Genomic DNA, 27,765 nt, shown 5'->3' with positions numbered 1-27,765 from the left:
ATTTAATAGAGCGAGAGAGAGAAAGTTGAATACTCGACACTGTACAACAAGATGTCGCCAGTACGGTAACCACGGTAGCCCGCGACGGATGGTGATGACGACAGATAATGCTTCGAGCCGTCTTGTATCGTTGTGTGTCATAACCGAGCCGGTAAAAATCGATGGATTTGTGTATAATCTTCATCATTATCATCATCTGATTATCCATGGTGGCAAACGTTTCTATTCTAGTCTGTGCGAGGGAGTGCTACATATTGTGGCTGGTGTGACTCGGTTCAGAGATGGTAGTTCTCTTGTATATGGAGTAGTTCTTCTGTGAATCAATTCGGGTGCTAGAAGGAAACCGGTAGCGATTAAGACTACGATGGTACTGGCCGCCATCAGTTGTGAGTGAGGTTTTGCTCCAAGAATATCCGTGACGTTGATGATGGTGGCGGCGATAGCAGCCGTAGTAATGGCTGTGGCGATCGTTGGTCTCTACACACTCTCATACACATGGACATACAACAAAGATACCTAAAAAGACGGAGACATTCTGTTATGAACACGTAGTATGAGAAGCAGCACGACGAACGGCAGCTCACGCTGTGAATGTATGGCCGGCGAGTTGTCTGTCTATCGCCTTATGTTTACATGGCACACTTACGAAGCAGTTTGAGACTTCGTCCGTACTTTTCACCGATTTAGACTCGAATTGCTGTTCGCCTTAGCGGCCTTTACCGCCATCCTTTGCACTTTTTTGCGTCGGAAGCGCTTTGTAAAATACACGTTGAGCATATAGCGCTATACAGCAACGTATATCTGTATATGTGTTCCCAGCCGGTTCTATACTGTACTTTGCCCACCGATGACGGTTGTAGCGCATAGTATAGCCAAGTGCAAAAGTACCTTTCAGTAAACCCATCATTGAGTTCAATGCAGTCAGATCCATCCAATGTTTGCTTGACTTCGAGATATTTGCTTGTTAAAAATATAACGCTACTCAACCAAGCTAAGTAACTTAATCAACAAATGTGCTGGGCCACTTTCGATATTTCAAAAGCGGTGATTTGGAGTACCGTCGAAAGTCGACCAGTTTTAGTAAAAGATCGTTTGATCAGAACAGCTGAATAGCAAAGAATATTTTACAACTCGAATTAGGGTCCCACTACCCCTCAAAGCGCGAAGCTGTAAGGGCACCGCGTTGGTTACCGTCTTGCCGATATGTGTGTATAATTATCAACTTTTTTGCTGCTGCTACCATTGTCCTGAATTAAATTTAGCAACACCCTTCAGCTTCTTATGTGATAGTTAGACTTCTTGTTATTAATGTTTGTACATATCGTATGCATTGGGCTTGATCAGAGGATCATGTTGACATCATCACGTCTATTTGTCACGACTATTTGTGCAACGTTTGTTATCGCTTCAAGTAAATTTAATGCCATTTTTCCCGTGCTGACATCAGGGTGACGGGGTATCCTACTAATAACTATAGGTTCTGTTTCTTTTTCCTTTTCGTTTAGAATCGGGTTCTAATAAGAGATGCTTAACTGGAAAAACATTTTAGTCTGTAAGCAGCCATTATATAAAAAGGTTTATTGTTAATAAGAAATTAAGTTTCGTTTGCAGCGTTTCACCTTGTCTAAAACGGAACCACAGTTATCATTTTTAAATACAGATGTAGGCTTGAGTTTCTGTTTATGCCATATAAAGGATCTCCTCGACGTTCACCACTAGATCAAAAATTAATTTAATTAATGAATTTTTTTTTTTGTACACGAGATATTGGATTGTCGAAGAAGTATTGCCCATTTTTTTTAGGTGGATCGGAAGTTGCATCTCAGCAAATACAAGTTGTGTTAATGTCACAGACATGCTAAAATTGTTGAAATGCCTTATTCAGGCTTAGGATAGAGCGCATTGAATGAGTAAAATTCCTTAAAAGTTTCGCCATGCTAACGATTTTATTATTATAAATTTCTAAAATGGTCTATAAACTTGTACTTAAATTATCTATAAAACTATGATAAATATTCGCTCTGGAACTGTCGATGTAAAAGATACTTCCCGAAGTGGTCGACCAATTATGAAAAAAGTTCATAAAATTATTGCGGAAGTTGAACATCATCGTCACATAAGTAAGCATGGCATTTTCAAATGGTTTTAAAGTATTAGAAAGTACAATTCAAATGGCTACAAAAAAGCCCAATATATGGGCGGCACACAAATTGATGCAAAATAATTTTAAAGAATGTGTTGTATAGTCGGTGGCAAAGCCCAGAGTAGAAAGTGATGCTATGTATCAGGTCGGATTGAAAACAAACCGTGGAATGAGTTGCTGCCGCCTAGCAAAACGATTGATTTAAACCTCTTCTGTTGACTACAGATTACAGCAAGCCCTTGGAAAGATCGACCATAACTAGTGAACATGAAAGCTGTCGTTTTGAACAGATCACGTCCACATTTAACTGCTCAGAGGAAATTAAGAGAACTTGGATAAGGAATTTTAATGCATCCACCGAACAACCTGGATTTTGCGCCATCAAACTGTTATCTGTTTTGGCCTCCGTAAAACCTCGTTAATGGTGTTAATTTAGTTTCAATGGAGGGATACAAAAGCTACTTCACTCACAGAACAGAAGTTCCGAAGTGTTGGAATCATGATGTTACCCGAAAAAAGGTAGAAGACCTTTTATCAAGATGGGGCATATTTAGTTCAGGATAAATATTTTAAACTATAAAAAAAGATTCGTTTCAATTTTGGCTTAGACCGGTTAATACTTTTTCGACAATTTAATATAGATCTACGTTCTATTATTATTCTAGTATTTGTTTTATGACTATGTACATTTATAGCGCTGTTAATACAAGTATAAAATCACGGTAAAAACCATGTGTCGAGCAAATACTGGTCTGGTTTGAGTATTTTATTTCTGTTTACATGAAGTCGTGGCCAAATGTGTAAATCTCTTGCGGTAGTACGGTTTTAAAATCAAAGCCAATTATCAGCAATTTGTAGTCACTCATTAGCGCATTATTGTGTAGATATATTAATATACGCATGTTCTTGCTTCTAGTTAATGATTATTGTTTCGGTAAATAATATCGGGCTTTTTCATTCTCTTGCTTCACTTTTCCCTGTGGTGACCGCCACCGTGTATGTCTTTTCTCCTCCGGATATAAATGAAAGAGGAGTTTAATATATGATATTAAAATGGCGATTACCCTGACCTTCATGTGTATCCGTCAAGTTGTTTTCAGTGTGATGTATTGTAATCCATAAACAAGATACGTCGGCTGTTGAAGAATCTGTTATTCGTTCATGCGAAGCCGACAATATTGGCAATAACAACGAAACAAGTTAGAGAAAATAACGCATCTCTGCCGGCGGGCGCCAACTCAATGCGATTTCGTCCCTTCTGGTTTGTTCTCTTTTTACTGGCTCTTCTTCGCCGTGGATCTTCTCAGATCTGTTGTATTATTATTCTTTGATACAACTGTGACTGTCTTGTCTCATTGCTATCCGCTACTCTGTTGTAGCCTCGAATCTATTGGTCTTGCGACCGTTTCCTGATCGACCTCGTGCGCTGTGACTTTTCTATAGCGTCAAGCCAAAATCATCTTAATAATTCTCGTAGGTGAATGTTAGATAAGCTGACGTCAATTTTGTCTACCCAAATACGAACGGTCTAAACGAATAACATTGCATCGCTAGTAAAGTACCAACTTTTGTTACTGACGCCTGTTCATTACCATATTTCGACTTGACTTTTTCCCGATTGTAGAATTCGTTCATACTCTAGATACGGTTTGTTAATCAAACGTTTATTACTTGTGTAGTTTTGGGTCCGATAGTCACATTCGCTTCCGTAGAGTGCTTTGCCATATATTCGGTAGCATTTCTGTCGTCAGAAATGTTTATCGTGATCTACGGCTTACGAACTTAGCCTTTTGTTTTGAACTTTGCCGTCGACGAATCGTAACTATAACAACAATGACAACTACAATGCGATATTGCCTCCGCTTCTCCATACATTCATGTCTAGTTGCAAACCAATGACCTACTCACACAGAGGCTCATTCACATTGCCTCCGTTACATTCTGCGAGAAAGCAGATAACCACTGATACGTCCCTCTAGTGCTAAGTATAACGCGGGGAAACAGGCACTAGAATAGCCCAGACTAGCCTGCACAAAGCCCAAACCTTCCGCTTCTGCATACCAGTTGTCTGCTTCACGGAACACGAGCCAAGAAGCTATAGGACCAGTAGAAAGTGGTCGCGAAGTTGCTTTATGCGCAATCGGCGGTGATAGCGGCGATAGTTGTGGGTGCTTCCATCGCCGCCGCTGTTGCAGTAGCGGGCGACGTTGTCTTTGTATAGTTTAATCGTTTTTGCAATGCATCTTGCCACCCGCAAGCTCCTAATATAATACGTGTTTTGCTGCTGCTGCCGCTGCCGTAAATGAATGCAATGGCTGCCTGTGCAGCTGGGACTACAAACGATAACACTACCGACTACGGTCACTGTCGCGGACTGCAGAGGGTTGTCGCTGCTGCTCCTGATTGTGATGACGCACCCGGACCTTGCTGATGTTACTGATTGTTATGTCAGCTCGGAAGCTGAGACCCTGTGTCGTTTTGGCCTTGGGCATCGTTACGCCGGTATCCCCCGTCATCCATTTCTTTACCACCATCAGCAATCGGTCGACACGCTGAACGCCAATGGGCGCACGGTGATGCATCGACGTGAACGCCATTCATTCACAGCTCCGTAGCTGACTAATGCGATCGATGGAAGCATGCAAGAAGTTACAATACAGTACGACCACCATGCCAAACATTACAACGATAGCTAATAGGACAGCTGTTTCTGCCACGATGGAAAAGCAACACGTCAAGGCAGAGCGGCGGTATAATTACAATGGTTTTAACTATTACGAAAGCGGCCGTATATGCTATTAATAGGTAAAAAGAGTATTCGGAAAATGTGGTAATTGATGCTTTATAAATATAAGACTACACAAGCTTAACTTAAACTGTTTTTATAGGATATTTTATTGTATTCTGATTCGATTAAAACCCTTGTTTGGACATCCCTACCGGATTTATTAAAAATGGACCGCTAGACTGGGTTAATACAATTACTCTTAATGTTTTTTTGATACGGAGCGGTAGAAAAATGGCTTTGATAAGTTTCTATTGTGAAGTGTAACCTTTGTTCCTAGTTTGTATGGTTCTCTTTAAGTATAGAAATTTATCTATTTTCGAACACATCTAAATTCCACTAATGGGCATCCTACAGTTCCTGAATGATTCGACGGTAGATGAGCTATTAATTATGAAGGATTTTAGAAAATCTCTAGCTTTTTGATCAGCTTAAAACGTTAATGCTTTCAAACCAATCTTTGTGAAGACAGAACTGCAAGATGTTCTAGCCACTTATATTCGCAATTTTACAGGTATAGTCATGTATATGCGAATTTATACGTGCGCAGGTCATAGGTACACTTACTATTTACACAGATATGTGTATGACCTTAGCGCAATGGCAATACGGATAATTATTGCATATGAATCTTCGTATTAGTAGTAATCTCTGACTTCGACTCCACTCATTCAGTATGTCGGTAGCTTCGAGATTCTTCCAAGAGACAATTGACTGACTGACCTAACTCGTTAGTAAGTGACCAGAGCATTGTTTTTTCTGCTTACGTGATTCCCCCTACTATATTTTGTATAGAGCCAGATATTTATTGTGTGCGGAAGCTCTTGATACAAATGAATGATTTGTTTTCGTGGAAGAATAACTCTATGAATAGATTAAATGATATTTTAGTTGGCGATCCTAAACGTAGGTTGCCATTGCGATCGAAGTATGACTAACGAAAATCAGCACTTTTGAGATTTCAGTGTAGCAGATTCTCAAAGAGCTGATCTTAAAGAAAAAGAATATCGCTTTACAGTGGGAACTGCTATACGGCATAATATTCTAATTTTGCGTTGAAGCTAAACACAATGCCTGTGTAAAAGTCGATAAAACTTCATCTTTTTCACGGTGAACGCAGAATTGTTACCTATGATACCTCCGTGCTACTTACGATGGCTGTGAATGGATGTACTGTGAAGGGGATTTGTAAATCGCAGTTCTACCACCATTAAATTGATAGTAGCTAACGTGTCTAACAGCGTACCCACCTTAAACAATTACACTAGAGCGGATTATGGATTTGTAGGTTAGCAACGTATAGATGGAGATAGCCTCTCGAGATTTTTTAATTTTTAAAAACTGGCCGCCGCCAAAATAAGGTGTTATAGAGTTTATTACCATCACGGAGCTGCAAATAAAAGTCATTTAAAGACAATTACGGTTTTAGCTGCTTATCTCAATTCCTCTCTGTGGCAGGTAGCAAAGAAGGTCACAGTGAAGCCTTGCACAATATCAATTCATTGGATTCCCTTAAATAAGTCGACTTTACATTGCTTGTTATATATATTAGTTTCCCCAACAGGGAAAGCCAACTATCCAATTCACAGCCTTCGTTCAGAGAAATTTTCAACCAAACGAAAAATTTGCTGCTGCTACGTTGTCCATAACAGTGGTATCTACATAGCGTATTGCCAGTTGCGAACAAACAGTTTTTCCTCGGGCCCTCTGCGTTTGTGAGACATTTCTAATGTTCACCCAGCGAAGTCAGCTGCAATGTGTCAACAACTGTGGGGCTAAATCGGGCCTTGCTATTTCCTGTAGATACGCTTGCCGCTATGTAAACACTGCTGAATGGTGGGGACGACATTCCTAAAATGGATTAAGCAACTTTATTAAGTTGTGTGTCGTATGTGTCAAGGAGGAATTAAAGGATTCCATACATGGTATTGTTATGAAATTATGCCTTAGATGTTCTCATTTTCTCAGGGCAAGATCTACGGCTGGATATGGATGCGTCCCGGGAAAACAACAAACACAGCCTTGCATTTAAATAGGTTGACTGTCTGCTTGACTGAAGCAACACAGCGATCTCTTCGAACAAAACTGGCTCAATTACCTAATTGGCAATTGATGTTTCTATCACGGAACGAAAGGGCTGTTTGCATTTGTATATGTAACGCGAATGTGAGTGGTAAATGTGGTTTTTCCGCAAGGGGGCTAAAGGTGGTAAGTAGAAAATCAAAACCTTTACTTCGTCAGAGTGTTGGTAATATCCGACTCAAAATACATATCTGTATTTATTGTTCCTATCAGTATATATACCTGTCCCATTGCTTTTAAATACACAAGAAAAACGTATCGAATTCACATATGTGATGGACAAGTACATGATGTCCTATAAAACATATCGAATAGGGAAATATTGAGTGATCTTTTTTCGGAGGAGATAACCTATAAGTTCGGTTAAATAAAATTCCTATTTTCGTATTAGAAACGGATTTCCGTTTTCTTCAGTTCCATTACTGCTTGATTAAAAGCATTGCTCATCCTAATCTAGCACTTTTTTACAGCAAGTAACTTATCTTTCGTGCTGTTTATTATGTGTTATTACTTCACATTACTATACCGGCAACATACAGAATGCTCGCAGATTCGTGCGTGATTGACCTACGTTCAATTGACATCGCTTGGGGTCTGCGTGCGTAAGGCAAGTTGACAATGTGCGTCACCGATTAATGGAACGCGACATCATTCAGACAAAGATCTAAATGCTCCTCGGGTAAACATAATGATAATTGGCGTCCTGATGATAATTGAGCATATTTGCCTCTATATTGTATTTAGGCTTTACTTCGTAGGTCAGTCGCTCTTACGTCTATCGATAAAGGAATGTTCGACGTAGCTTCTGGTTGATCGATGGCTTACCTATTTATGTATATATTTTTTAATTCGTCTGCTTTTTAGACCTCCGATTATGTATTTCAGGCATTAAGGTTAAAAATATTTTCAATAAATTGTCTACGTCTTTTTTCATTTTAAGGAACGAGGCATGTAAACGCCGCGGCTGCTACAGTGGTCTACAACGACTTCAACATTTACTATGATTTTACGATCCGGTATTTACGAAAAACACCAACGAATTGACATTCATAGAGCAAGCTGGATATGGAGGGGATTATCAATTTCTTATTAGCTTTGCAGTAGCTAACAGAACGCAATTGCATTCCTTTTGCGTAAGCTTATCCATTTATATTTGTGAGGAAGAAATAGCGAGTACAATAGTAATGTACTTTTAGACCAACTTGTTCGTCAATCAATCGAAATCTAGTTCATGGCATCGTGGTTTCTTGCAAGGCACCGCATAAGTTTCGTGGAAAAATCTATCTTTTGATTCAAAAAAAGAAACGCAACATTTATGCTTTGGGACAACAGCTATTCGGTATCAGACAACTCATAAGGCTGAAAATACCGCGGAGTCATCGGTATATCATGAGCTTTTTTCGAACCGAAAAGAAAATACTCGTATGTAATAGATAATTTTGTTTATTGATTTGTCCTTATTTAAAATTTTCTTCTCCATTCATACACATTTTTCTCTGTTTCCATTGAGTTTCACTATAAACTCTTTGTTATTAACTTTAATACGCATAGACAACGAGTCTAGTAACAACTTACTTCATCATTTACTAAGCTTCCTCTGCTTTCTACGAACTCTTTTTTCGGAAAATCGTAAAAGCGTGCTGTGTATAATGTGTAAGCAATAATCATTTAAGGTTTTTCACCTTCATTGGAAGTGATCTGATCTCACGTCCGCCCACTACAGCGATGTTCAAAGCTGTATCGACACGACCATGGCGTCGCTTGGAATACAATTTTTGTACAACTGAAGCGAATACAAGTGAAGCTTACATCCTTTAGATACGTTTAAAGTTGTTTACCAACGCGGTTGTGTTTGACGCTCTTACTAGGAACACGATTGACTCGGTAAACTGTAGCGTACTTGTGTGCTATCATGGCATCGTATGAATCGCATAACATAATTAAGAGCTTATTGGCCTAATGTTGATCTTCGGGGCGTGCGATTCAGTGATGACGTGTTTCTAGAGTTGCACTGATGCATTTACGGCACAAATAATGCAAGGCTAAAGCCTCTGTTTGAAGGGAAGCGATAGGAAATGCACTTGCTTGAACGTGTTATTGCTTGATAAAGCCACGATAGTATAGGGCAGTGGTTCGGCAAAAAGGATTCACTTTGGTAGGATGGTTTTGTATCGTTGCTTAATAGAGGATCCCTGAGTTAGTATTGAATAATGTCTGAAGTCGATGGTCCCGCCTCAAAGTATTACGCCTTGTAAAAACGCCCCATGCAGACCTTAAATCTTTTTTAAATGGCTAAAGTCTGACGTATTATGCGCTATTAATGTATTCATCATATTCGTCTGGTGCTGTGAAACCATTGTTCACTAAACTCACTTTGCTACTTGGTTCGAAATAGGTTCTAAATAACCTAAAACTTTACCAGTAGATCTGAGAATATGCAATTACTTTCTTTACGGTTTTGAAGCGCATTGTTGTTCATGGAAAAGCCTTTCAAATGTTATGGCTAAGTAGCACTTGAACAGTACACTATTCAAGTGAATCACTGATTGATTAAGAACGATGGTCAGTCAATCAGTTAGCACGTATTTCGATCACTATAATTTTCTATAAATTGAGGCATAGCGATTGTTAATAAGTCAGATTAGTCATATCATTCCAATTATTTATTGCATTATGTAACTTTATATAATGCCTGCTGTTCTGTTGTCATTTTTTTAAAACATAAACTATCCTTAAAACAAATTAGTTTGTTTCTGCATATGATTATGTATTCTTTAGTAGAAGTTTTTATACCCTTTTAATAAACCCCAAGCGTCACACCTAGAGGTATTAACAGATACTATAAAACTTTTGTAACAAATTGCCTATCTACGAACAGTTCTATACCATAAATTGCAGTTAAATAACAAACTTTCGAAAAAACGAGAGTGGATATGATTAGTTTTTTTGCGCGAACAGACCGTATGCCTTCCACCAGTTATGGTGTGATACTTCTAAGTACGTGGCGTGGAACCACGCAGCAGCAGCACGGCGTCACAGCGGCGATGTCGCAGCTGCTGTTGGACCTAGTTCTGCTTTTAGATTAGCATCGTCAATTTCGTATCTTACGTCAATCACGAATCTAGCCGCAGTTGTATATAAGTTGTTGTGACGATTCGTTTTGGCAACATAGAATTATTGTGTTGCATTGCTTTGTTTCCAACAGGAAAACAGCAATTGGTGAATAGTAGATTGGTTATCGGGATGAACGGACGCAAAAAGGATCGTGGCTGACTAACAACAGCGCAGTAATCTTAGTAGAACGAGCACACAACCCGATTTTGATTGGTTCAATGGTGACATTTGTGCCAAGGCATCGCTCTATTGCCCCTCACAGTGTGTTGTTTCTCGCTATGAAACAGGCTGCGAAATAAGCGGAAGTGTGAAGCTGTGAAAATAACGCTAAAGTGGGAGGCAACAAAAAGTTCTCTCCAATTCTGTCATCCAGACAGTAAACATGACGAAAGCTGTCAAGGATGAAAAGAAAAAGAGCCGTGGATCGGAAACGGTGGTTTTCTGTGTTTGCCGATTAAACCGTGTAGGCAGTAGACAAGGGCTGACTTAAATGCACGATGTAGAAACGTAGAAAAAAAGGTTTTTCTAAATACAGCTAAGTAAGGATGACAAACTTAAAGTCTCTACAGGTATAGGAGAACTGGCAGGTACAAGCGACAGAAGCCAAACTACTCTGTGTCATTGGGATATTATTTTGAGAATAAGCTAAAACTCGGATAACTAACGCTAAGTACATTTTGAAGTTGTTAACTACGAAATGGTATTCTAGCTGTTTTACTTGGACATAAGCACCAGTAAAAGTCCATTGCAACTAGATTTTCTAATAATATTTACCAGCCAAGAGTGACCTAAGTGTTTTTCCAGTTCTGCGCACATATTTGCAGGGTGTCTGTATTGTCACTAAAAAGGCAGCTTTAAAAATTCTCTATTCGCGGGACCGTTTAGTCGTCGGTAATCAAATAGTAGTCATAATTTATGGTAAAAATGTGAATTCCTTGTAAGTTTCCGAGACCCACAAGCATCCTGCTTAAGCAGCTGCTATTCATTAATTATAATAGCGCACCTGATAAAGTAACCATTAAAAATTGCAGCTACTAAAAAAATCCAGAATCCATCATTTTATGCAATATATTTAATGTACGGCTAATGAGAGCCCACTATTTAATGCAACAGTCGTTTCTTTTTAATAAAAATTCATATAGCTTACTCACTAAAAGCTTATAAGGAGCAGCGCAGAGTGGTTTCTACTTTCTTTGAAATAAAAAAAAAGACCACTTGAAGTATTAAAAGATTAAAAAAGTCCTATAGAATCGTAAGGTTTGATATGGAATTCATAATTAATTAGTCCTTAAGGCGCCAGTTTGAATTAGTAGAACACAATTTACGTAATTTTGCCTTCTGTTTTACCAGTAAATTGTGCCGAAATGACCATTAGAGTTGTATAAGTGCTAAACAGAAATGGGCTTTGTCGGCATTGTTTGTTGTTTCGTAGTAAAACGGATTTTCTCTATAATGACAGTGTAAAAAAGTTCGCTGCGCGTTGCTGTGCTGACCGTCTCTTGTCGGGTCTCGTAGCCTTTTAATAGCTCCACATGCGTAGCTCCGGTGCACATCCCGCGCTTCATGGGTTTGAATTATTATAATTAATTCCATATTTAAAAGGCAAAACATACAGAATTAACTATTAATTACACGAAGTTCTTTAAAATAGAAGTACCTATGGTACATTAGTAGACTACAGTAAACTCAATAAAATAAAGGAATATTGGAAACAGCTCATCCTTTGGCTGAAATGCGCTATTTAGTTTTTGCACGTGCAACGTGCATGTAGCTGTGTCTTAAGTCAGTCGGTCTGTAAATACACAATACCTGATATCGAAACTGTGGAAAGATGTTGAGCCTAGTGAGTTTTATAGTTATTAAATACACTGCCGGCTTCTTGGTGATTTAACAAAGCAAAGCCTTAAATTTACGGCATTCAATCTCAAGGATTAAGTTCTGTTCTACAACGGGAACAGTGAGTTCATCTATTGATTTACGTTTTACAAAGTATTATCGTGTACCTCTTTTGGTAGGACATCGCTTAAAACCCCTATGAGCGCTTCATCAACGGGATCGCCACGATAAAGATCTCAAGAAAGGTTCATCAAGGTTATTGTTGCTAAGTCACGGCCACCCAGGGCGACGGTCATTCAGGAGCCTTTCCAAAGCATCACCTTAAGACGCGCCAGTTAGTGTCCTTGACCCCGCGGCAAGTATAGTCAAGATACAACACGCTTGCGTTTTCATCACGTATAATTCTTTATGCAAGATAGTACTGTAATTAAGTACAACATTTGTTAATACGAAGTTCCAGATCCAGCATATAGGACACTTCGACTAGAACTGAGTCGTTTTCCCAAATAAAAATATATAAATCAATGCAATGACAATTTAATAAGTAGTTCATAATTTCAATTAATTATTGGTTTTTGGCAAGAAGGTTTTTAACTTTACGCGTTTAACGGGTTGGCTGAACGGTACAGGCACCACTACTATTAAAACGAGGAAAGCGTTCGAAAAAAACTCGTTTTACGGAAGTAAAAAATGCAGCTTTAAAATACATTAGAAATAATACACATATTTTCATTTTTACGCAGAATATCATCGTACCTTTAAATAATAAAAACAGGTTTTTCTGGAAACCCTTAACTTTTAAATTAGAATCCGGAGCTAAAATTCAATTACATATATCATATAGTTTAATATGAAGAAAAAGCTATAGGGATTAAACCAGATCAGTCTATATTTCAGGCAGCACTTTTAGGTAACTTTAGGTGAAGTTGTAGTGGTCCATAGTGATAAATTAAATAAAATCCCAAAATTTTCTGGTGATAATTAATAATTGAGAGATAATTAACTTTCCGATATATCTGATCACAAGAAAGGTGACCTTTCAAATATCGAGAAGTTTAACAAATTGAAAGATGCTGTCCGACCTTCTGTAAGTAATGAAATTCATCACCTCAATTTCTCAGACGAGCAACACGAAAGCGCTGTCAATATGACAAGAAAAAAGATACAGGAAATCAGAGTTGCAACACATTAAGGATATCGAAAAATGTGCAGTATGAGACCTCTTCTGAGATTTAATAATTTCGTGTCAAGATGTTCCTAAAACATCATATCCTTAGAGCCACCGAAAATCAAAACAGAAACATTACCAATTTTTTTAGCTTGAGTATTTACTGTGCGGCATGAAGATTCAATTTGTCGTAGTTTTAGAGAGAAACCGCAATTAAAATATTATAATAAAGTCCAAACTGAAAGGTTATTATTTTGATGATTATTTTGAAATGGAGAAGCGTAGTGGCCGAGTGAACAGATTAGTTGATATGGGCCGTATTTGACACACTAAGCTTCATTGCCAGCCTCCGATTTCAAATTTCATAATACCTGTTTGAAGTAAGAACTTCAATAGTAGTATGCAGAAACCGAACAGAGATTACATATTCTAACTTGACACTTCGGCAGTGGATCACCGATTGATGCATTTTTTGCGAAGACAATCATCACAGCGCGAAATGCAGCGAATCATTATCATCACATTAAAAAACGATGTATGACAACCGGAGAAAATGCTTGCCTTCGAAAGAAACCACTAGGTAGATAGATTCCAATCAAAAACGGCCATTATTTATTATTTCACTCAAAATCCGTAACTAGCGCGAAAAATCTGGAGCATATAAAAGAGAATTATTATTCTAGACACTGGGCCAGTACGAAATTATATATCAAAAGATTCAGTGAAACTTATGAAGCTTAATCCCATCGGAGGAAAAAATTTTTCTGACCAAAATGAAAAATTACCAAATTTACGAGATTAGCTTACAGAATATCTACCTTATATTCCATCACGACTTGATGTGCCAAACTTTGTCATATCGCAAAATGCACGCTTCCGTCTGTGGGTGAAACATATGGTTTGGAATCGATTTCAGATAAATGCGACTAATCTTGCTCGAAAGCGGTCGAATTTCTGATCGGATCGGACTATCTAGTTCGTGTTGATACAAATAAAGGACGATCGGTTAGTAATATGTACGCTTTGAACACAATATTCGGTTGCTTCTTTAATTGTAAGCAGCATTCAATAAATGATGGCAATAGCGAAACCAAGGGGCTGTGTGCTTTTTATTAATTCAGCCATTGTAAGATGAATCCTTCCATCGGCAATGTCGAACTGCTAAACAAAACTACCAAATATATCGAAAAATAATATACGGATAAAGTTGTGACGCAACTATGAGTTGTCTGAATTTATGGAGACCTCAATGCAACTATTTAAAGATATGATAAGGCGAGACTGTAGAAGATTTGTAATCAGCCTTTGGTTTAGAAATTACGTCAAAGCTTTAGGAGATCATAAAGACTTGGCGCCAGCACGTCTATAACAATAAACGCAAGAATATTACCACAAAAAACCTGACAACATAGCATCGTCTGGTATAAGCTTTTCAAGGGTGAATATCAAATGATTCAGAGAATCCGCAGTTAATCATTTAGGACATATTTGATTACAAGTAAATTGGATTCTCTCCGGGCCTGGTGTAAGAAGAAGATTCTCAATTTTCTTAGGCGCTAGCCTAGAGGCAGAAAATGGTGTCCCCATATTCGTAGCTTATGTGCCAACGTTTCAGCCACAATTTAATTAATTATTGCTAAGGTACGTAAAGCTCCACTGAATGTTTTCCAATCTACAGTATTGCATCTAGTCTTGTACCCACGAACAAAAATAATTGAAACTACTTCTTTTTCGTGTTATCGTTCTGCAATAAAATGGCTTAAAATCTTCGAATCGGTGGAAACCATTCGTTGCAATTAGAGCTAACGAAATTCTAAGTCTAACTAACAAAGCTAATCCAAATTATGTCAACATGTCAGGTGATGCAATCCTCTATGGCCAGCCGATCTGCATATAGGCAGACGGGGTTAAGAGCGTGAATTGCATTAAACATAAAAACCATGCACTGGACTAGCGGTACACTCTCAGCATATCTACGTTTCTTTTTGCGTTAATGGTCTTTTTAATTTTTCGTGTATTGTTCTCCGTTGCTTTTTTTCACCTAATAGAAATGTAGCGGCGCGCGGCTGCATTTCACAGCACGGTGGCGGCATGCCTGGAGCGTCGTCGCCCGCGACGGCGTCAGGCGACGTGACGCCTCCAGGTGGCGGCCAGGGTAGTGGGGGTAGCGGCCTCGTAGGAACAGGTGGAGATGGAGTGCGTGCCGCTGCAGCTGCTTCGGCGGTTGCTACGCCGGTGGGAAAACCCGGATCATTAAAAGATCCCCAAGTGGCGGAACTCTTCGACCGCCAGGATCCAGATAAGGTCTTCATTGATCTACGTGAAATCGGCCATGGCAGCTTTGGTGCAGTCTACTATGTAAGTAGTGTACCCTTCTGTATTTGTTACGCGCTATAGTGTCTTGACTGCCTGCCGCATTCAATGCAGTGACATTGGTGGAAGTAATTCTTTGTTATGATATTAAAGAAAGTGATATCGCTACTTCCGAAGGTTTTTCTCTACGCACCATGGTCTGTGTTAGTATTGGGTACGAGCGAAAGGTGTATAAAAATTATTTTCGTAGTTGTCTATGGAAACATTTATGATAGCCTACGAAAGCATTTTATGTGTTAACTTATTGTTTGGATTAGGGAACGACTAACTAACCACGTTATTCGTTCTATTTTAGGCTCGGAATTCCATCACGAATGAAGTGGTCGCCATTAAGAAAATGACCTTCTCTGGCAAACAGAGTGCAGAGGTATGTTCAAAATTCAGCATAGGAACTAAATGCTTTTTGGTACTGTGTTTTATAGCGACTAATCAGCTAGTTTAGGTGGTATAGCAACCTGCGTATTGAGCCTAAATCTAAATGTATTGTGGAGTAACTGAACTTTACGTTACAGAAGTGGCAAGACATCTTGAAGGAAGTTCGTTTTTTGTGTCAGTTGAAACATGAGAATACGATTGATTATCGAGGCTGCTACCTCAAGGAGCATACGGCATGGCTTGTCATGGAATACTGTCTGGGCTCCGCGTCCGACATCATTGAGGTAACAAGATCTAACTTTATTTTTTAGGTTCATATTTTACTACAACAGGGGATATGCTTTGGGTTAATATTTCAGCGGGAAACATTTCTGAATTAACTTTTCGAGAAAATGGTTTTTCTGACTCGCGATTTTTTTTTTGATTTAAGAAATTTACCTATCACATTTGATTTTCCCAACTGTAGAGTTTACCGGGATTATGATAACAAATACAGCTATCTTGAAGAGTAACCACGCATGTCTTTCGGCGATATACTGTATTTGCCCCCTAAACAGGTGCACAAAAAGCCCCTGAAAGAAGAAGAGATTGCAGCCATTTGTCAAGATGCCCTTCAGGGGTTAGACTATTTGCATTCTGCGGGGCGCATTCACCGAGATGTAAAGGCAGGCAACATCCTCCTTACTGAAGCGGGTCGAGTAAAACTAGCCGATTTCGGATCGGCGTCGATGGCGTGTCCAGCCAATTCGTTTGTCGGAACGCCGTACTGGATGGCTCCGGAAGTTATCCTTGGTTAGTGGCAGTAGTAATTCTTACATATCGAATGTGGTTATACCACTGACTTCGAATTCTCCGATAATTCCTATTTAGTGAAGTCCTTTGTGTTTACTTAGAGCATCCGGGATCTTTATTGGATGATTAGTTAACAGATGTGATTTTTTGCCATGAGAACTTGTGTATGTTAATAAAATTCACCCTCGGAGGCACAAAGAGGGGCACAAACATTAAGGATGCGATATGCTTTCCGAAATGAATATAAGAGGCCTTCCTAAGCTTTTTCTGTAACATTGTGCTATAGACATTACGAGACGAGACAGATCGGCGAATATAAATTGAACTCCTTGTCCTATCGGGCTCGGATCCTCATTCAATTTGATCCTTATTTTATTTATTGCTTTATTTCAGCTATGGACGAAGGACAATATGATGGTAAGGTTGATGTATGGAGTTTAGGCATCACGTGTATCGAGTTGGCGGAACGGAAACCACCCTATTTCAATATGAACGCCATGTCAGCGTTGTACCACATAGCTCAGAATGATAGTCCTCAACTTTCGACGGCTATAGAATGGTCGCCCGAATTTCGCGAATACGTCGCCGAATGTCTCCGGAAGGAACCTCAACAACGGCCAACAACTGCCACTCTTCTTAAGGTCCATATTCAGTTTCTCGAAATACGTAGATTGTGTGACAAGTTTTTCAGTAACATAGTTATATATATATATATATATATATATATATATATATATGCACAATGTATTAATGAGTAGGCACATGTGACGTCTATTAATAAACACCTCCGTTTCGGAAGGAAACGGTGACTTTCTACGACACGTTAGGTCACCTCCTCATTAACCACAACTATTTGCTTCGTTCTGAATTGGCTTATTTCAGCATCCGTTTGTAACACGAACAAGGCCAGCTCGAGTGTTAGTCGAATTAATACTTCGAACAAAAGCGGCGGTTCGAGAATTAGATAACATCAACTATAGGAAAATGAAAAAGATCCTCATGGTTGACGGAACCGGAGGCGAAAGCAATGGAGACAATGGTAACGTTGCTGGAGGTAACGAACCCTGCCAGTCCGGCCTGACGCATGATGAGGATAGCGCTGTAAGCGTAAGTAAATCTTTTGTATTTTATAATTAAACCCTTGAATATTACTGTTAAACCCTCAATTTCACTGTGAAATTGCATTTGACTATTTGGCAGTGTAGTTAGTATCCGTTTTTTTGCTCCCAGTTCGCTAAATTATGTCGAATTATATCCAACTCGATAAACTGAATGGATTGGGTGGCGTTAAAACCGCATTCTCTCGGCCAGCATGACAGCGGCGTGTAGTTAGGCCCACTGACTAAACTCGCTGAAGTTCTAAAAAGGAAAATAAAAATCAAGACGGAGTTAACGTATGACTTAATAGATAGAATAAACAACACAGCAAATATACATGTAGTTAGCCACAAATTATCGTGTGCTTTCACAGGAAGATGGCGACGCATCGAAGAGCAACAGCTTGACATCGACCCAAAGCAGCAACGTATCAGCGGGCTCCTGTGTTGGCCAGAGTGGTCATCGTCAAAGCGCGAGCAACTCGTCGTCGGCTAGCGTAGGCAGCGTCGCCGAAACCGCTCCTAGCCACAGTCCGCTCAGCTGTCGACGAGACTCGAAAGGCTCACTCGTTGGTACGGTGAATAGACAAGACAACTTCGCCACGATTCGGACGACGTCTATCGTCACGCGACAGATTAAAGAACATCAAGAACAGGAGAGTGAGCTACAAATGCGTGGATATAAACGGATGCAGGATCAGCATCATAAAGCCCTAGTCGCCCTTGAAGCCAAGTGCCTTCAGGAGATGGACGAGCACAAGGTTCGCCTCGACAAAGAGTACGAAACTTTACTGTTGACGTTTGCTAAGGAGCTGGAAAAGCTGCAGCTGAAACAGCAACAGGAACTCGAAAAGAAACTTAAGAGCAATGTGGCCAATGAGAAGCGTCTAATTAAGGCTATTCAAGCAAAGCAGGACGAGGAGACGAAAAAGTTTCAACAACTGCAAAAGTCAGCCTACAAAAGTGAGAAGGAACGCTACAAACAGCGATACGACGGCGAGGAGCTCAAGGTCCATAAAGCGGGTTTGCATGAAAGTCAGAATCAGGAACTCACACGGCTAACTATCACTCAAGCGGGCGCACTGAAACGGGAAGTCAGGTAATTATAATAGTTATTATTATTTAATTATAAATTATATAATAATTATTATAATGTTATACTACAATTTCGAATATGCAAGAATCGTAAATGCATGTGACACTGTAATACTATAAAACGGATGGACAAATGTAAATAATTCTAAGGTTGCCTAGAAAAGATTACCTTTATATCATATGTTCAGGGTTAAACGTTTCGCGGGCTTAAACGGTTTGAACTTTTATGACCATGGTTGAACATTGCTGCAGACAGAATTAACTTCTTCCAGCACAAAATGAGCCGTATGTCTATCTACGGCCGCCTTTGAGTTTAGACCAGCTCACTAAAGTTCTGCAAGTTTAGTAGGCATTGTAACTACAGCAACGTCACAAGAAGCCATTTGTATCGTTTGTTTCTCTCTGCGTTTCCGCCTCGGTGTCTAGATGTTACCGACGAAGGCGGCTGGTGTTGGCGCACTTTCTCGAGCAGGAGCAGCTTCGCGCCGAGCTGGAACGGCGAGAAAGTCAATTAGAGCAGGCTCACTCGATTTTGCTTCGTCACCACGACGCGACTCAGCGTCTCGAGCTAGCGCAGCAGAGGGCCGTTCACCAGTTGCGGAGCGACCACCTCCGGAGACAGCATGAAACCGAGATGAGTTTACAAAAACAGTACAGTACAAGACGAGAACACGAACTGCACAAGAAACACGCTGCCGAGGTCAAACAACAACCCAAGAGTCTGCGCCAAAATGAGCTGCAGATCCGGAAACAGTTCCGCGAAGCATGCAAGGTTCAAACACGTCAGTACAAGGCTTGGAAGAGTCAGTTAATGGCGAGTACGCCACGCGAGCGACACAAAGAGCTCGTTAAGCGGCTTAAGGACGAGCAAGTTCGCAAGCTGGCCCTTTTGGGCGAGCAATACGAACAGAGCATCTCGGAGATGCTGCAAAAACAGTCAATTCGTCTAGATGAATCGCAGTCGGCCGAACTGCACCAGCTTCAGCAGGATCTTCAAATGGAGCAGGAGCTATTGCTAGCGTTCCAGTCGAAAAAAAAAATTATGGCAGAGAGTCAACGCAACAAGGAGCGCCAAGAGCTTGAAGATAGGATACATAACCGTCTGCGAACCATTCAGGCCAAGGTATGAGGGAAAAAGTCTATTGGAGTTAATCATTTTTAGGTAAATGACTAAAGGCTATTAGGCTGATGTCAAGCTCCGATAGGACGTCGTCTGTGTCGTACAGTCAATGCATCACATATGTGTGGTCACAGCAGTAGCAAGACAACTTCCTAGATAGTTTAGTGGACTAAAAGTGATTGTTGATCACGTAAGTACTCAGATAACACGGCCAAGTCTAAGAAATGTGTATAATGTTGAAATGAATTCAGTCCATTAATACGGGTCCGCTTCCCTTCATATTTAAAATAGATGAACATAGAAAAATGCGATGATCTATGATTACTCGCCTTTACAAAACATTTTGTTTTTCTCTTTTGTTGCTTCTTGGTGCTCGCCTTGTTTGCCGAACCTGACTATTCAGATGGATAACGAACGAAGACAGTTTGCGTCGGAACGGCTGTCCCGCCAACAGTTACTTGCCAAGCGGCAGATGGCGGATTTGGAAAAGTTCGATCTTGAGAGCAATCAGATGGGTTTTTCGCTAGCCGAGATTTTGGCAGCCGAAGAATCCGGCGGTTTGGTCGGCGCACAATCGCTCTCAGGCAGCCTACTCAGCTTGGCCCACTCGAATTCCACCACGTCATTTGGTCAGGGCCCCGATACGCCTCAACCGCCTGGCAACAATCATAACCACTCGACGCCGCTTTAACAATATATATATATATATATAATCTCGAGACTGAGAGAAAGAGACAGAATGAAGCTAAAACGTAATTATAATAGGCGATGTCTAATGGAAGAAGATGACAAAACTAGCGCAGGCGTTCATTTGAGCAACTAGAAGACGGTAAATGAGCGGGCAACAGAAAGAAACAAACCAAGAACAGACTATAACGCTTGCGATCGATTATCATTCAAGTTGCACCAACTGGAATCTCTTTCTCAGTCGTATACTCAACTAGCGTGGTGCTATTTCACCGGCGCTTCACCGATGTCAACAACAACGACCCAACAGAAAGCTCTCTGGATTCATCGGAATTAACAACATCGACACAGTGTGATACTGCTGGAACGACTGCTCCCTCATCTGACGACGATCCGACCATAACTGCATCATGCAACGCACAACGATAACCAATTAACAAAGAGCAAGAATAGCGGCGACACGTTTAACAGCAAAAAAGCAGCGGCAAATGCGCTGTAACCGATAAGAGTCCGGTTAATTGGATTATGATTTTTTCATTCTGATTCATCATCGATTACCTTTAGAAAAAAAAATGGATTATCTTTGTTCAAAGCAGCCACCAGCGAGAGAGAAAGGGGAAGAGACAAGGGTAATAAGGCTATTTTAATATTAACATTGTGGCTTACGCGGTGTACTTGTTTTCTTCGCATATGTGCAATGCTTGGCGATTTTGTTGCGACACTGTTGTTCAGTTTGATCTTCGATCCAGTGTTTTGTTTACGGACGACTTTTAGATTAAAACACAGCTACCTCCATTGTTTACTTCCACCATTGGGCATGCTATCAGTAAGACAACGCACAGCTAGAAGTTAAAAACTATGGCGCTTGACACCGTTAATAATGCATTAGAACTGCTTGGGATACCCGCTTCGAATTGAAATCTTGGCAACACAATCCATCTCTCTCAGGGAGTATCATTTTTTGTCAAGAGTTAACCCGTAATTGACACGCATTTGATCACGATTGACGACGCATCGCTGCTTGGGATGTGCATTTTGCATCTTAAGCTACTAGAATTTAAGACGGTAAGCTTTTTCTCTTATTAATCGGCTTGACAAGATCTTCAGGGGGCCCGATAGGAATAACTAGCCACACAGACTCGTACACTTGCCCCGGCTTAGACTGGCTGCAATTTCTGCCTAGCTTGAAGTATCGGTGTCAAAAGACAGTAAGGCTTTAATCAATGTGATTTCTAGCGATCTGAAAGCGATCGAAGTTAACAATCGGTACTTCTAAAAGAAAAAATGCACAGTTTACTGTGGTGCGTCGTGCGGATGTGTTGTAATACCCACGATAATGTACAATTTAGTCTAGGTCCGTGCTGGTGAAATAGTAGGAACAATAACGCAAAGCAAACGGAATACCTATAATGTTGTAAATTGGCAGTAAGAAACAGAAGAACAAAGAATCAGCTACACAAGTGCAAGAGTGCTGAAAGTTTCGAGTAAGTCAGCGTACCTTTTCCGTTAATTATTCTTCTAGCAAAAGATGATTAGAGGGCCGTGTGACAACCGATGCCGTGATCCCCAGACGAGCATAGCTCGCCTATGGTATCTGCCGTAACCGCTGATGATGGTTGTAGCGAAACGTGTTCACATGTCCGTACAGGTGAGCGTCATGAATGATCGTGAGTGACGCATTTTTATGAACGTTTTTGTGTGGTAGCGTCTTCTCACAACTGGAGGCTTGATGATAAGATCAAGCCACAACTTTGCGTGGTGACAGGAGCAGCGGCGTAGGTTTGTGCGTACAAATTCGTACAATACAAGACATTCGATTCCATCTCAAACAAAGAACTCTTCGTATCAGGTATTTTACATAAGAAACAGAGAGGTAGGGAGAAACGTTTGTTGGAAAGGGCATAGTAAATTTGTCATCTATGAGTTCTAGGTTTACACTAGCGTACGGTGTGCAACGGAAAAACGCGCTGGTTGTTACCAAAAAGCTCTGCTGTACAATACCTCTGCCTTTTGAACACACAAGAATAAAATGAAAGCGTTGCTGTACAAAAGTTTTTAGATACACAACAATAATACTGTATTCATACGACAACGGACAGAGTACAAACAAGGCACGGCAGTACGGTTGCGATGCGTCGTTGGCATCCATCCTGTCGCCGTCATGTATTTAATAATAGTAACAAAATAAGGATCAACGGTAAGAGGATTAAGCGTCTTGGGGTATTTACATAACAGGAAGACATTAGCTCGACTTATTAGCCTGGTTCCATGTCAAGGTGCACATAACTCCCGGGGCGGCAGGACGTGTACGTGCCATAGCTAACGTTTACTGGGCATCACAAGTAAAAACGTTATAATGTAAAAATAGGCGAAATCAAATATGGGTCACATGTTCGTAACAGAATCATAAATGCAGCCTCATGCTTATGTCACTTTGGTGTGCATAATTTATCCTGTTTAAAATTTATCCAAAAGAACGGATCATGAGGGACAATTGTTTTAGCTTCGTGCATACTACGGAAAATAGAAGCACAGTCACAATAATGTCTAACTCATTATTAAGCCTTAGTACAAACGAACTCCAACTCGCTTGCTGTTTTAGAGATAATAGAAGTTTTTGTTTACTCAAAACATGATAAGGCATAATGCGCCGATATTCTCTAAATTTAGGCGAAGCAATGACTGTGCATTAAATGTTAATGGCTGTAGAATTATTAAATAACTATGAAAATTTGATTTTTGCTAGCAATCAATAGTTCCGGAATTTTAGAACTTTAAATGTAGTTCTACAGGGCCTAAATCGATGGTGCTTGCCTTACCGTTAGCTTTGCTTCGATGCCTCAGCTGGGCAGCCAACAATCTAGAAATAACGATAAATACATATTTTTGAAATACGCAGCGACGCAGAAGTACTTGCGAGAAGCGATCGTAATAATAACAATAATATAGCCACTTATAATGCTAATTAACTGATGTATAATTAGATTGATTGTCATTCAGTTCGTTCCGTTGTGTAAGCGAATTTTACTTTGAAGTAAAGCTGGTAGCTTATAGTCTTCATAAAAAATCTCTGAGATCATAAACTATAAACTGGGGCACCTTATTAAAAATGAAGAAAACTTGTTTCGAAAAGTTACTTTCGTGTAGCTCTTGCTGCTCACAATATATCGTTCCTTCAACAGCCTGGAATACGTTATTTGAACTGCTGCGCTGGAGTGCATGATGGTTATGCACGATAATGATGATAATAGCAATGTTTCTCCATACAAGTGCTTGAAGAATGCATGTCAAATCTGGATGAGATACCCCGGGGTTTAACGAAAGAGCAGAGGTCGGTTAAATGGGTAGTCGGGAAATCGATCAAGCAGTCGCCTGCGTCATGTTGCATGAAACTGAAGTGATATGATGATTCTATAATAAGGCGTGTAGTTGACAGTGTGCCGCAACGGTGTTTATGGACGATCAGGGAGACAAACAGGAAATCTTTAATAACAAGCCGAAATATAAGAACAAAGATGAGCCTTTGGATATAGATAGGATAGGCTGGAAGAATGTCTGTACATATGATTGTAATATATATATATATATATATACATATATCCGGTACGATTAGCGAGACAACATAAAAAAACGGGGGAGGGAGAGAGAGAGAGAGAGAAAATAGAAAAGTCGATATGGCACACAAAATAGGAAAGAGCCTGCTCGCACGAAAGGAAATAGTATCATGATGCTAGTACTTTTTAGAAAACCGAAAAAATCAGTTGACGAAAGCACCAAAAGCAATCTACAGGTGATAGCTTCACATTGACGATAACAACAAAAATATAGAAGAGGAAGTGTCTGTGTTTTAATAATACTAGCTAAAAATAAACTACTGGATACGTAGATAAGGGAGAGGAGAGAAAAACAGTGATGACCGAGATAAAGACACAGTACTGCGCGCATATAATAAATATATGATTGAATAAATGACGATAACAGCGTCAACGGGATCCTCGAGGACGGGCTTGTAGGGGGTACTGCGGTATGAGACAGAAAAAGAGGTACATATATATATATATATATATATGTAGGTTCGAAGCGCAATGAGGGACTGAAGATAAAAGACAGGGAAATATGAACGACGACGATAGACCTAAGATTCTCATGAGTCAAAAAAGAATCTGTGTCAAAAAAAGGTTAAGGATGTTTCATTTTATTCACTTGAATAGAAAAGCAAGAGCACTGCAGGACGACATTGTATGGTGTGTCTAGTGATTGCCGAAAAACGGGTGGATACTAAGTGGCAACACCAGTAACAATAATTGTGTAGTGGAGATCAAGATTCTTGTAATTCTTAATATTATTATTATTATTGCAATTATACTTCTTTTAATTATTATTATTATTATTATTATTATTATTATTATGTGAAGAAACGACAAGACGATTAAGTATAGAAGGGGTAAAGAAGGATAGATGGGATAACACGACGACATACAAACATGGACCGAGGCTTTCAAAAGAAGTGTGTCTGATGCGCAACAACAAAGAGCCCGTCGGTTATCAACAAAAACACAAACTCAATGCATCGTATGCAAAGCAACAAAAAACATAAAGCTATTCAGAACAAAAAAAAAAAAACTACTGATGTCTTACTTTGCTTTCTTTTTACTCTAGCTTTGTTGTTGAGCTTCATTAAAAGGGATCTATTCGTTGTCCGACAAAGCAACGCTTATAAAATTATCTAGGTAAGTTAATCAACAACAAGCTATTTATTTTCATAGGTTTTGCTCTTGCCTTTTAAAGGCTTCCGTATGATAAGGACAACAGCATGAGGTTAGGAGCTGCGTGAAAACGAAATCTTTAAAGTTGATAGCATTGCATGTCATCTGTGAGCCGGCCTAGATTACGTCGTCTTACTTTTATCAGCTAATAATTTGATAGACTCGATGAGGTAGCAACGTATCGATAGTTTGTAATTTGAAAATGGCACATATCTAGGTCTAACGTTGATTTTCTTCATGGCTGTCATAGGGTTTTGCAGTAGCTGTGAAAAGTATATCGTACAATGTATTTAAACAAAAGAAAAACAATTTACAGCGATCAATGAGACGCTTCGTAATAGATGGCTTTGCTGCTTTTTGAAATATTAAAAAGAAAAGTACATTTACATCTGATAATGTCTTAATATAGCACTTTTGAGTTGTTTTCAAGCATTCGTAATGATTTATGCGGTCCAGGTACTTTAGATAACTTTAAAATTTCATCTTATGTAAGCTCACTACGTCAATAACCTTTAACGTTTTCATGTCTTGTGATAGAGCGACAGATGCAACATCACCAAGAAAACAAGACCTGTATTTTACGCTAGATTTCCAAACCCTTCAAAATCTGTTAGAAATAATTATATTCATTTTCATCTGTCTTGCCTTCGAAAGACCCTCTGGGAATGCAACGATGGCTCACCTCGGCCCTTCCCACTTCTTTCAACTAGATATAGAGCAGTGACCTTCCGCAGACGTGGTAAAATTTTCCGTGAAACGTCTCGTGACTATATACCCATACGAGTAGCAGTTTTTTTTTACAAATTTAGTTTTGTAAATGAACACTAGATGCTAAATAGGTGTGCCGTTTTATGCAAAAACTTTCGTAGAGGACAGACGCGGTCAGCCATTTCGCAGGTATATCGTATTCTTACGATAAGATCCTCAAAGCCGTTTGCGCGTTTGCAGCAGGTCTAGTTTTGTGATGAAGCAATGGATCCTCGGGGTGCTTGAGAATAACTTAGTCGACTAACACTATAAACGTCGTTCGCCTCTTATCATGGGTTTGCTTAAAATAGTCGCACCGTGTTATTAAGAATGAATTTTTTGATAGCTATCATTTGAACTGTAAAGGGATGTCCCAAGTTAATTTTTATTCACGGATATTTTGTCTGTTGATTTGCTTTTTTACGTTTCGTTGGTAACTAAATTTGTACATGAAATCGCCAGTTTATATAAAAAAAAATACATGTATGTATAATCGTGCAAAAAGAAATAATTTTTATTATGAAGAAGGATACGGATACACTGGCTACTCGACAGCTCGCACATCCTTATCACAAAATGTAAGTACAAATCGTAATATGAAGAAATATCTTTTGTTACTTGTTTGACTCGAGCTGAATCGGACGGCAGCTCAATTTATTTTAAACTTATGTTTACATTTTATATCTTCTCCTATTAAGCTACTAAAACAAAATGATCTGCTGAGGTACACTTTACTTTATCACTTATTACTGTCATGGAATTATCTGCTAGACTAGTGCTATATAGTAATCTTCACCAACGTAAATGGGTTCTAACGATTTTCGTAAACACGATCATACTACAAGACTCATACGTATTTTTTAATTGAGTCTACTCTTGCCGAATGGCCTTCTAAGAAACGGATCTTATTTATGTTGGCCCAATCGACCACCTTTCATGCAACCCTTTTTCTACTTTTAAAGAACATGAGAGCCATAGCTCTCTTGTGTTTCGCATTTGTTTTGCTGCTCTTCGTAATCTTTAGCTTTTTCGATTTTCGGGCTTGCCAGTGAGTCGTCCATGCCCAGAGGTCTCTTCTCTTTAGGTTAGATCAAGAGACAGTGTTGTATTGTTCCCACGGGTATGCCATTTATTGTGGCCCATTTTGATACTGTCATAGTAAACGTTAGGCTCTGTGGTTGCCGTGGTCCCAATCATATTGTCGGCCGTGCAACGGATGGGCAGCATCTAGCTACAAGAATACTTCCTTCTTTTCAGTTCGTAGCAGCAGTGGGTCCAGCGATGGTTGGGGCGGCATCGATCCCGTCCGATGATTGCGGCCGTAATCTGCCGCCTGACTCAGCCTTGTCCAATCTAGCCTGGACTAGCGTCGAAATATGCGGTGCGTTTATGCCGTTGTTGCTTGGTTTGCAATAGCTCTCTGGTCTCCTTAAATTTGTTTCCCCTTCCCGAACCCTATCTCCGCGATTGCGGATCTGCGCCCAGTATCCCCTGGATTCTCAGAAACGTGCGCTTATGTTGCGCGGGGCAGTAGCGGCACGCAAAACAGACAGACATTGCAAGCAAGCCCCCTCTCCTAGAGAGC

The 27,765-nt window shown here is 39.8% G+C and overlaps 1 protein-coding gene across 12 annotated transcripts in view; it reads left to right on the top strand.

Annotated features, from left to right (window-relative positions):
• The window catches only part of Tao (Serine/threonine-protein kinase Tao), a 27,749-nt gene extending 2,445 nt beyond the window's left edge, over positions 1-25,304 (top strand). For 2 of the 12 annotated variants that reach the window (XM_086968186.1, XM_086968188.1), the window contains exons 2-15: positions 6,897-7,136; positions 7,550-7,617; positions 7,951-8,026; positions 12,140-12,294; positions 14,045-14,133; positions 15,177-15,486; positions 15,797-15,868; positions 16,014-16,160; positions 16,434-16,668; positions 17,062-17,309; positions 17,551-17,775; positions 18,140-18,864; positions 19,287-19,983; positions 20,384-25,304. In XM_086968186.1, the coding sequence (XP_086824312.1) occupies positions 15,220-15,486; positions 15,797-15,868; positions 16,014-16,160; positions 16,434-16,668; positions 17,062-17,309; positions 17,551-17,775; positions 18,140-18,864; positions 19,287-19,983; positions 20,384-20,671 (2,904 nt within the window). In that variant the 5' untranslated portion in view covers positions 6,897-7,136; positions 7,550-7,617; positions 7,951-8,026; ... (1 more) ...; positions 14,045-14,133; positions 15,177-15,219 and the 3' untranslated portion in view covers positions 20,672-25,304. The other 10 variants (XM_022832722.2, XM_022832716.2, XM_086968187.1 and 7 more) reach the window with 9 other exon arrangements.
• The last annotated feature ends 2,461 nt before the right edge of the window (positions 25,305-27,765 follow it).

This window comes from Varroa jacobsoni, unplaced genomic scaffold (assembly GCF_002532875.2).
Source record: "Varroa jacobsoni isolate VJ856 unplaced genomic scaffold, vjacob_1.0 scaffold_406, whole genome shotgun sequence".
Taxonomy (NCBI): domain Eukaryota; kingdom Metazoa; phylum Arthropoda; class Arachnida; order Mesostigmata; family Varroidae; genus Varroa; species Varroa jacobsoni.
The sequence above is the reverse complement of the archived record's forward strand: the minus strand, read 5'-3'. Positions and strand labels throughout refer to the sequence as shown.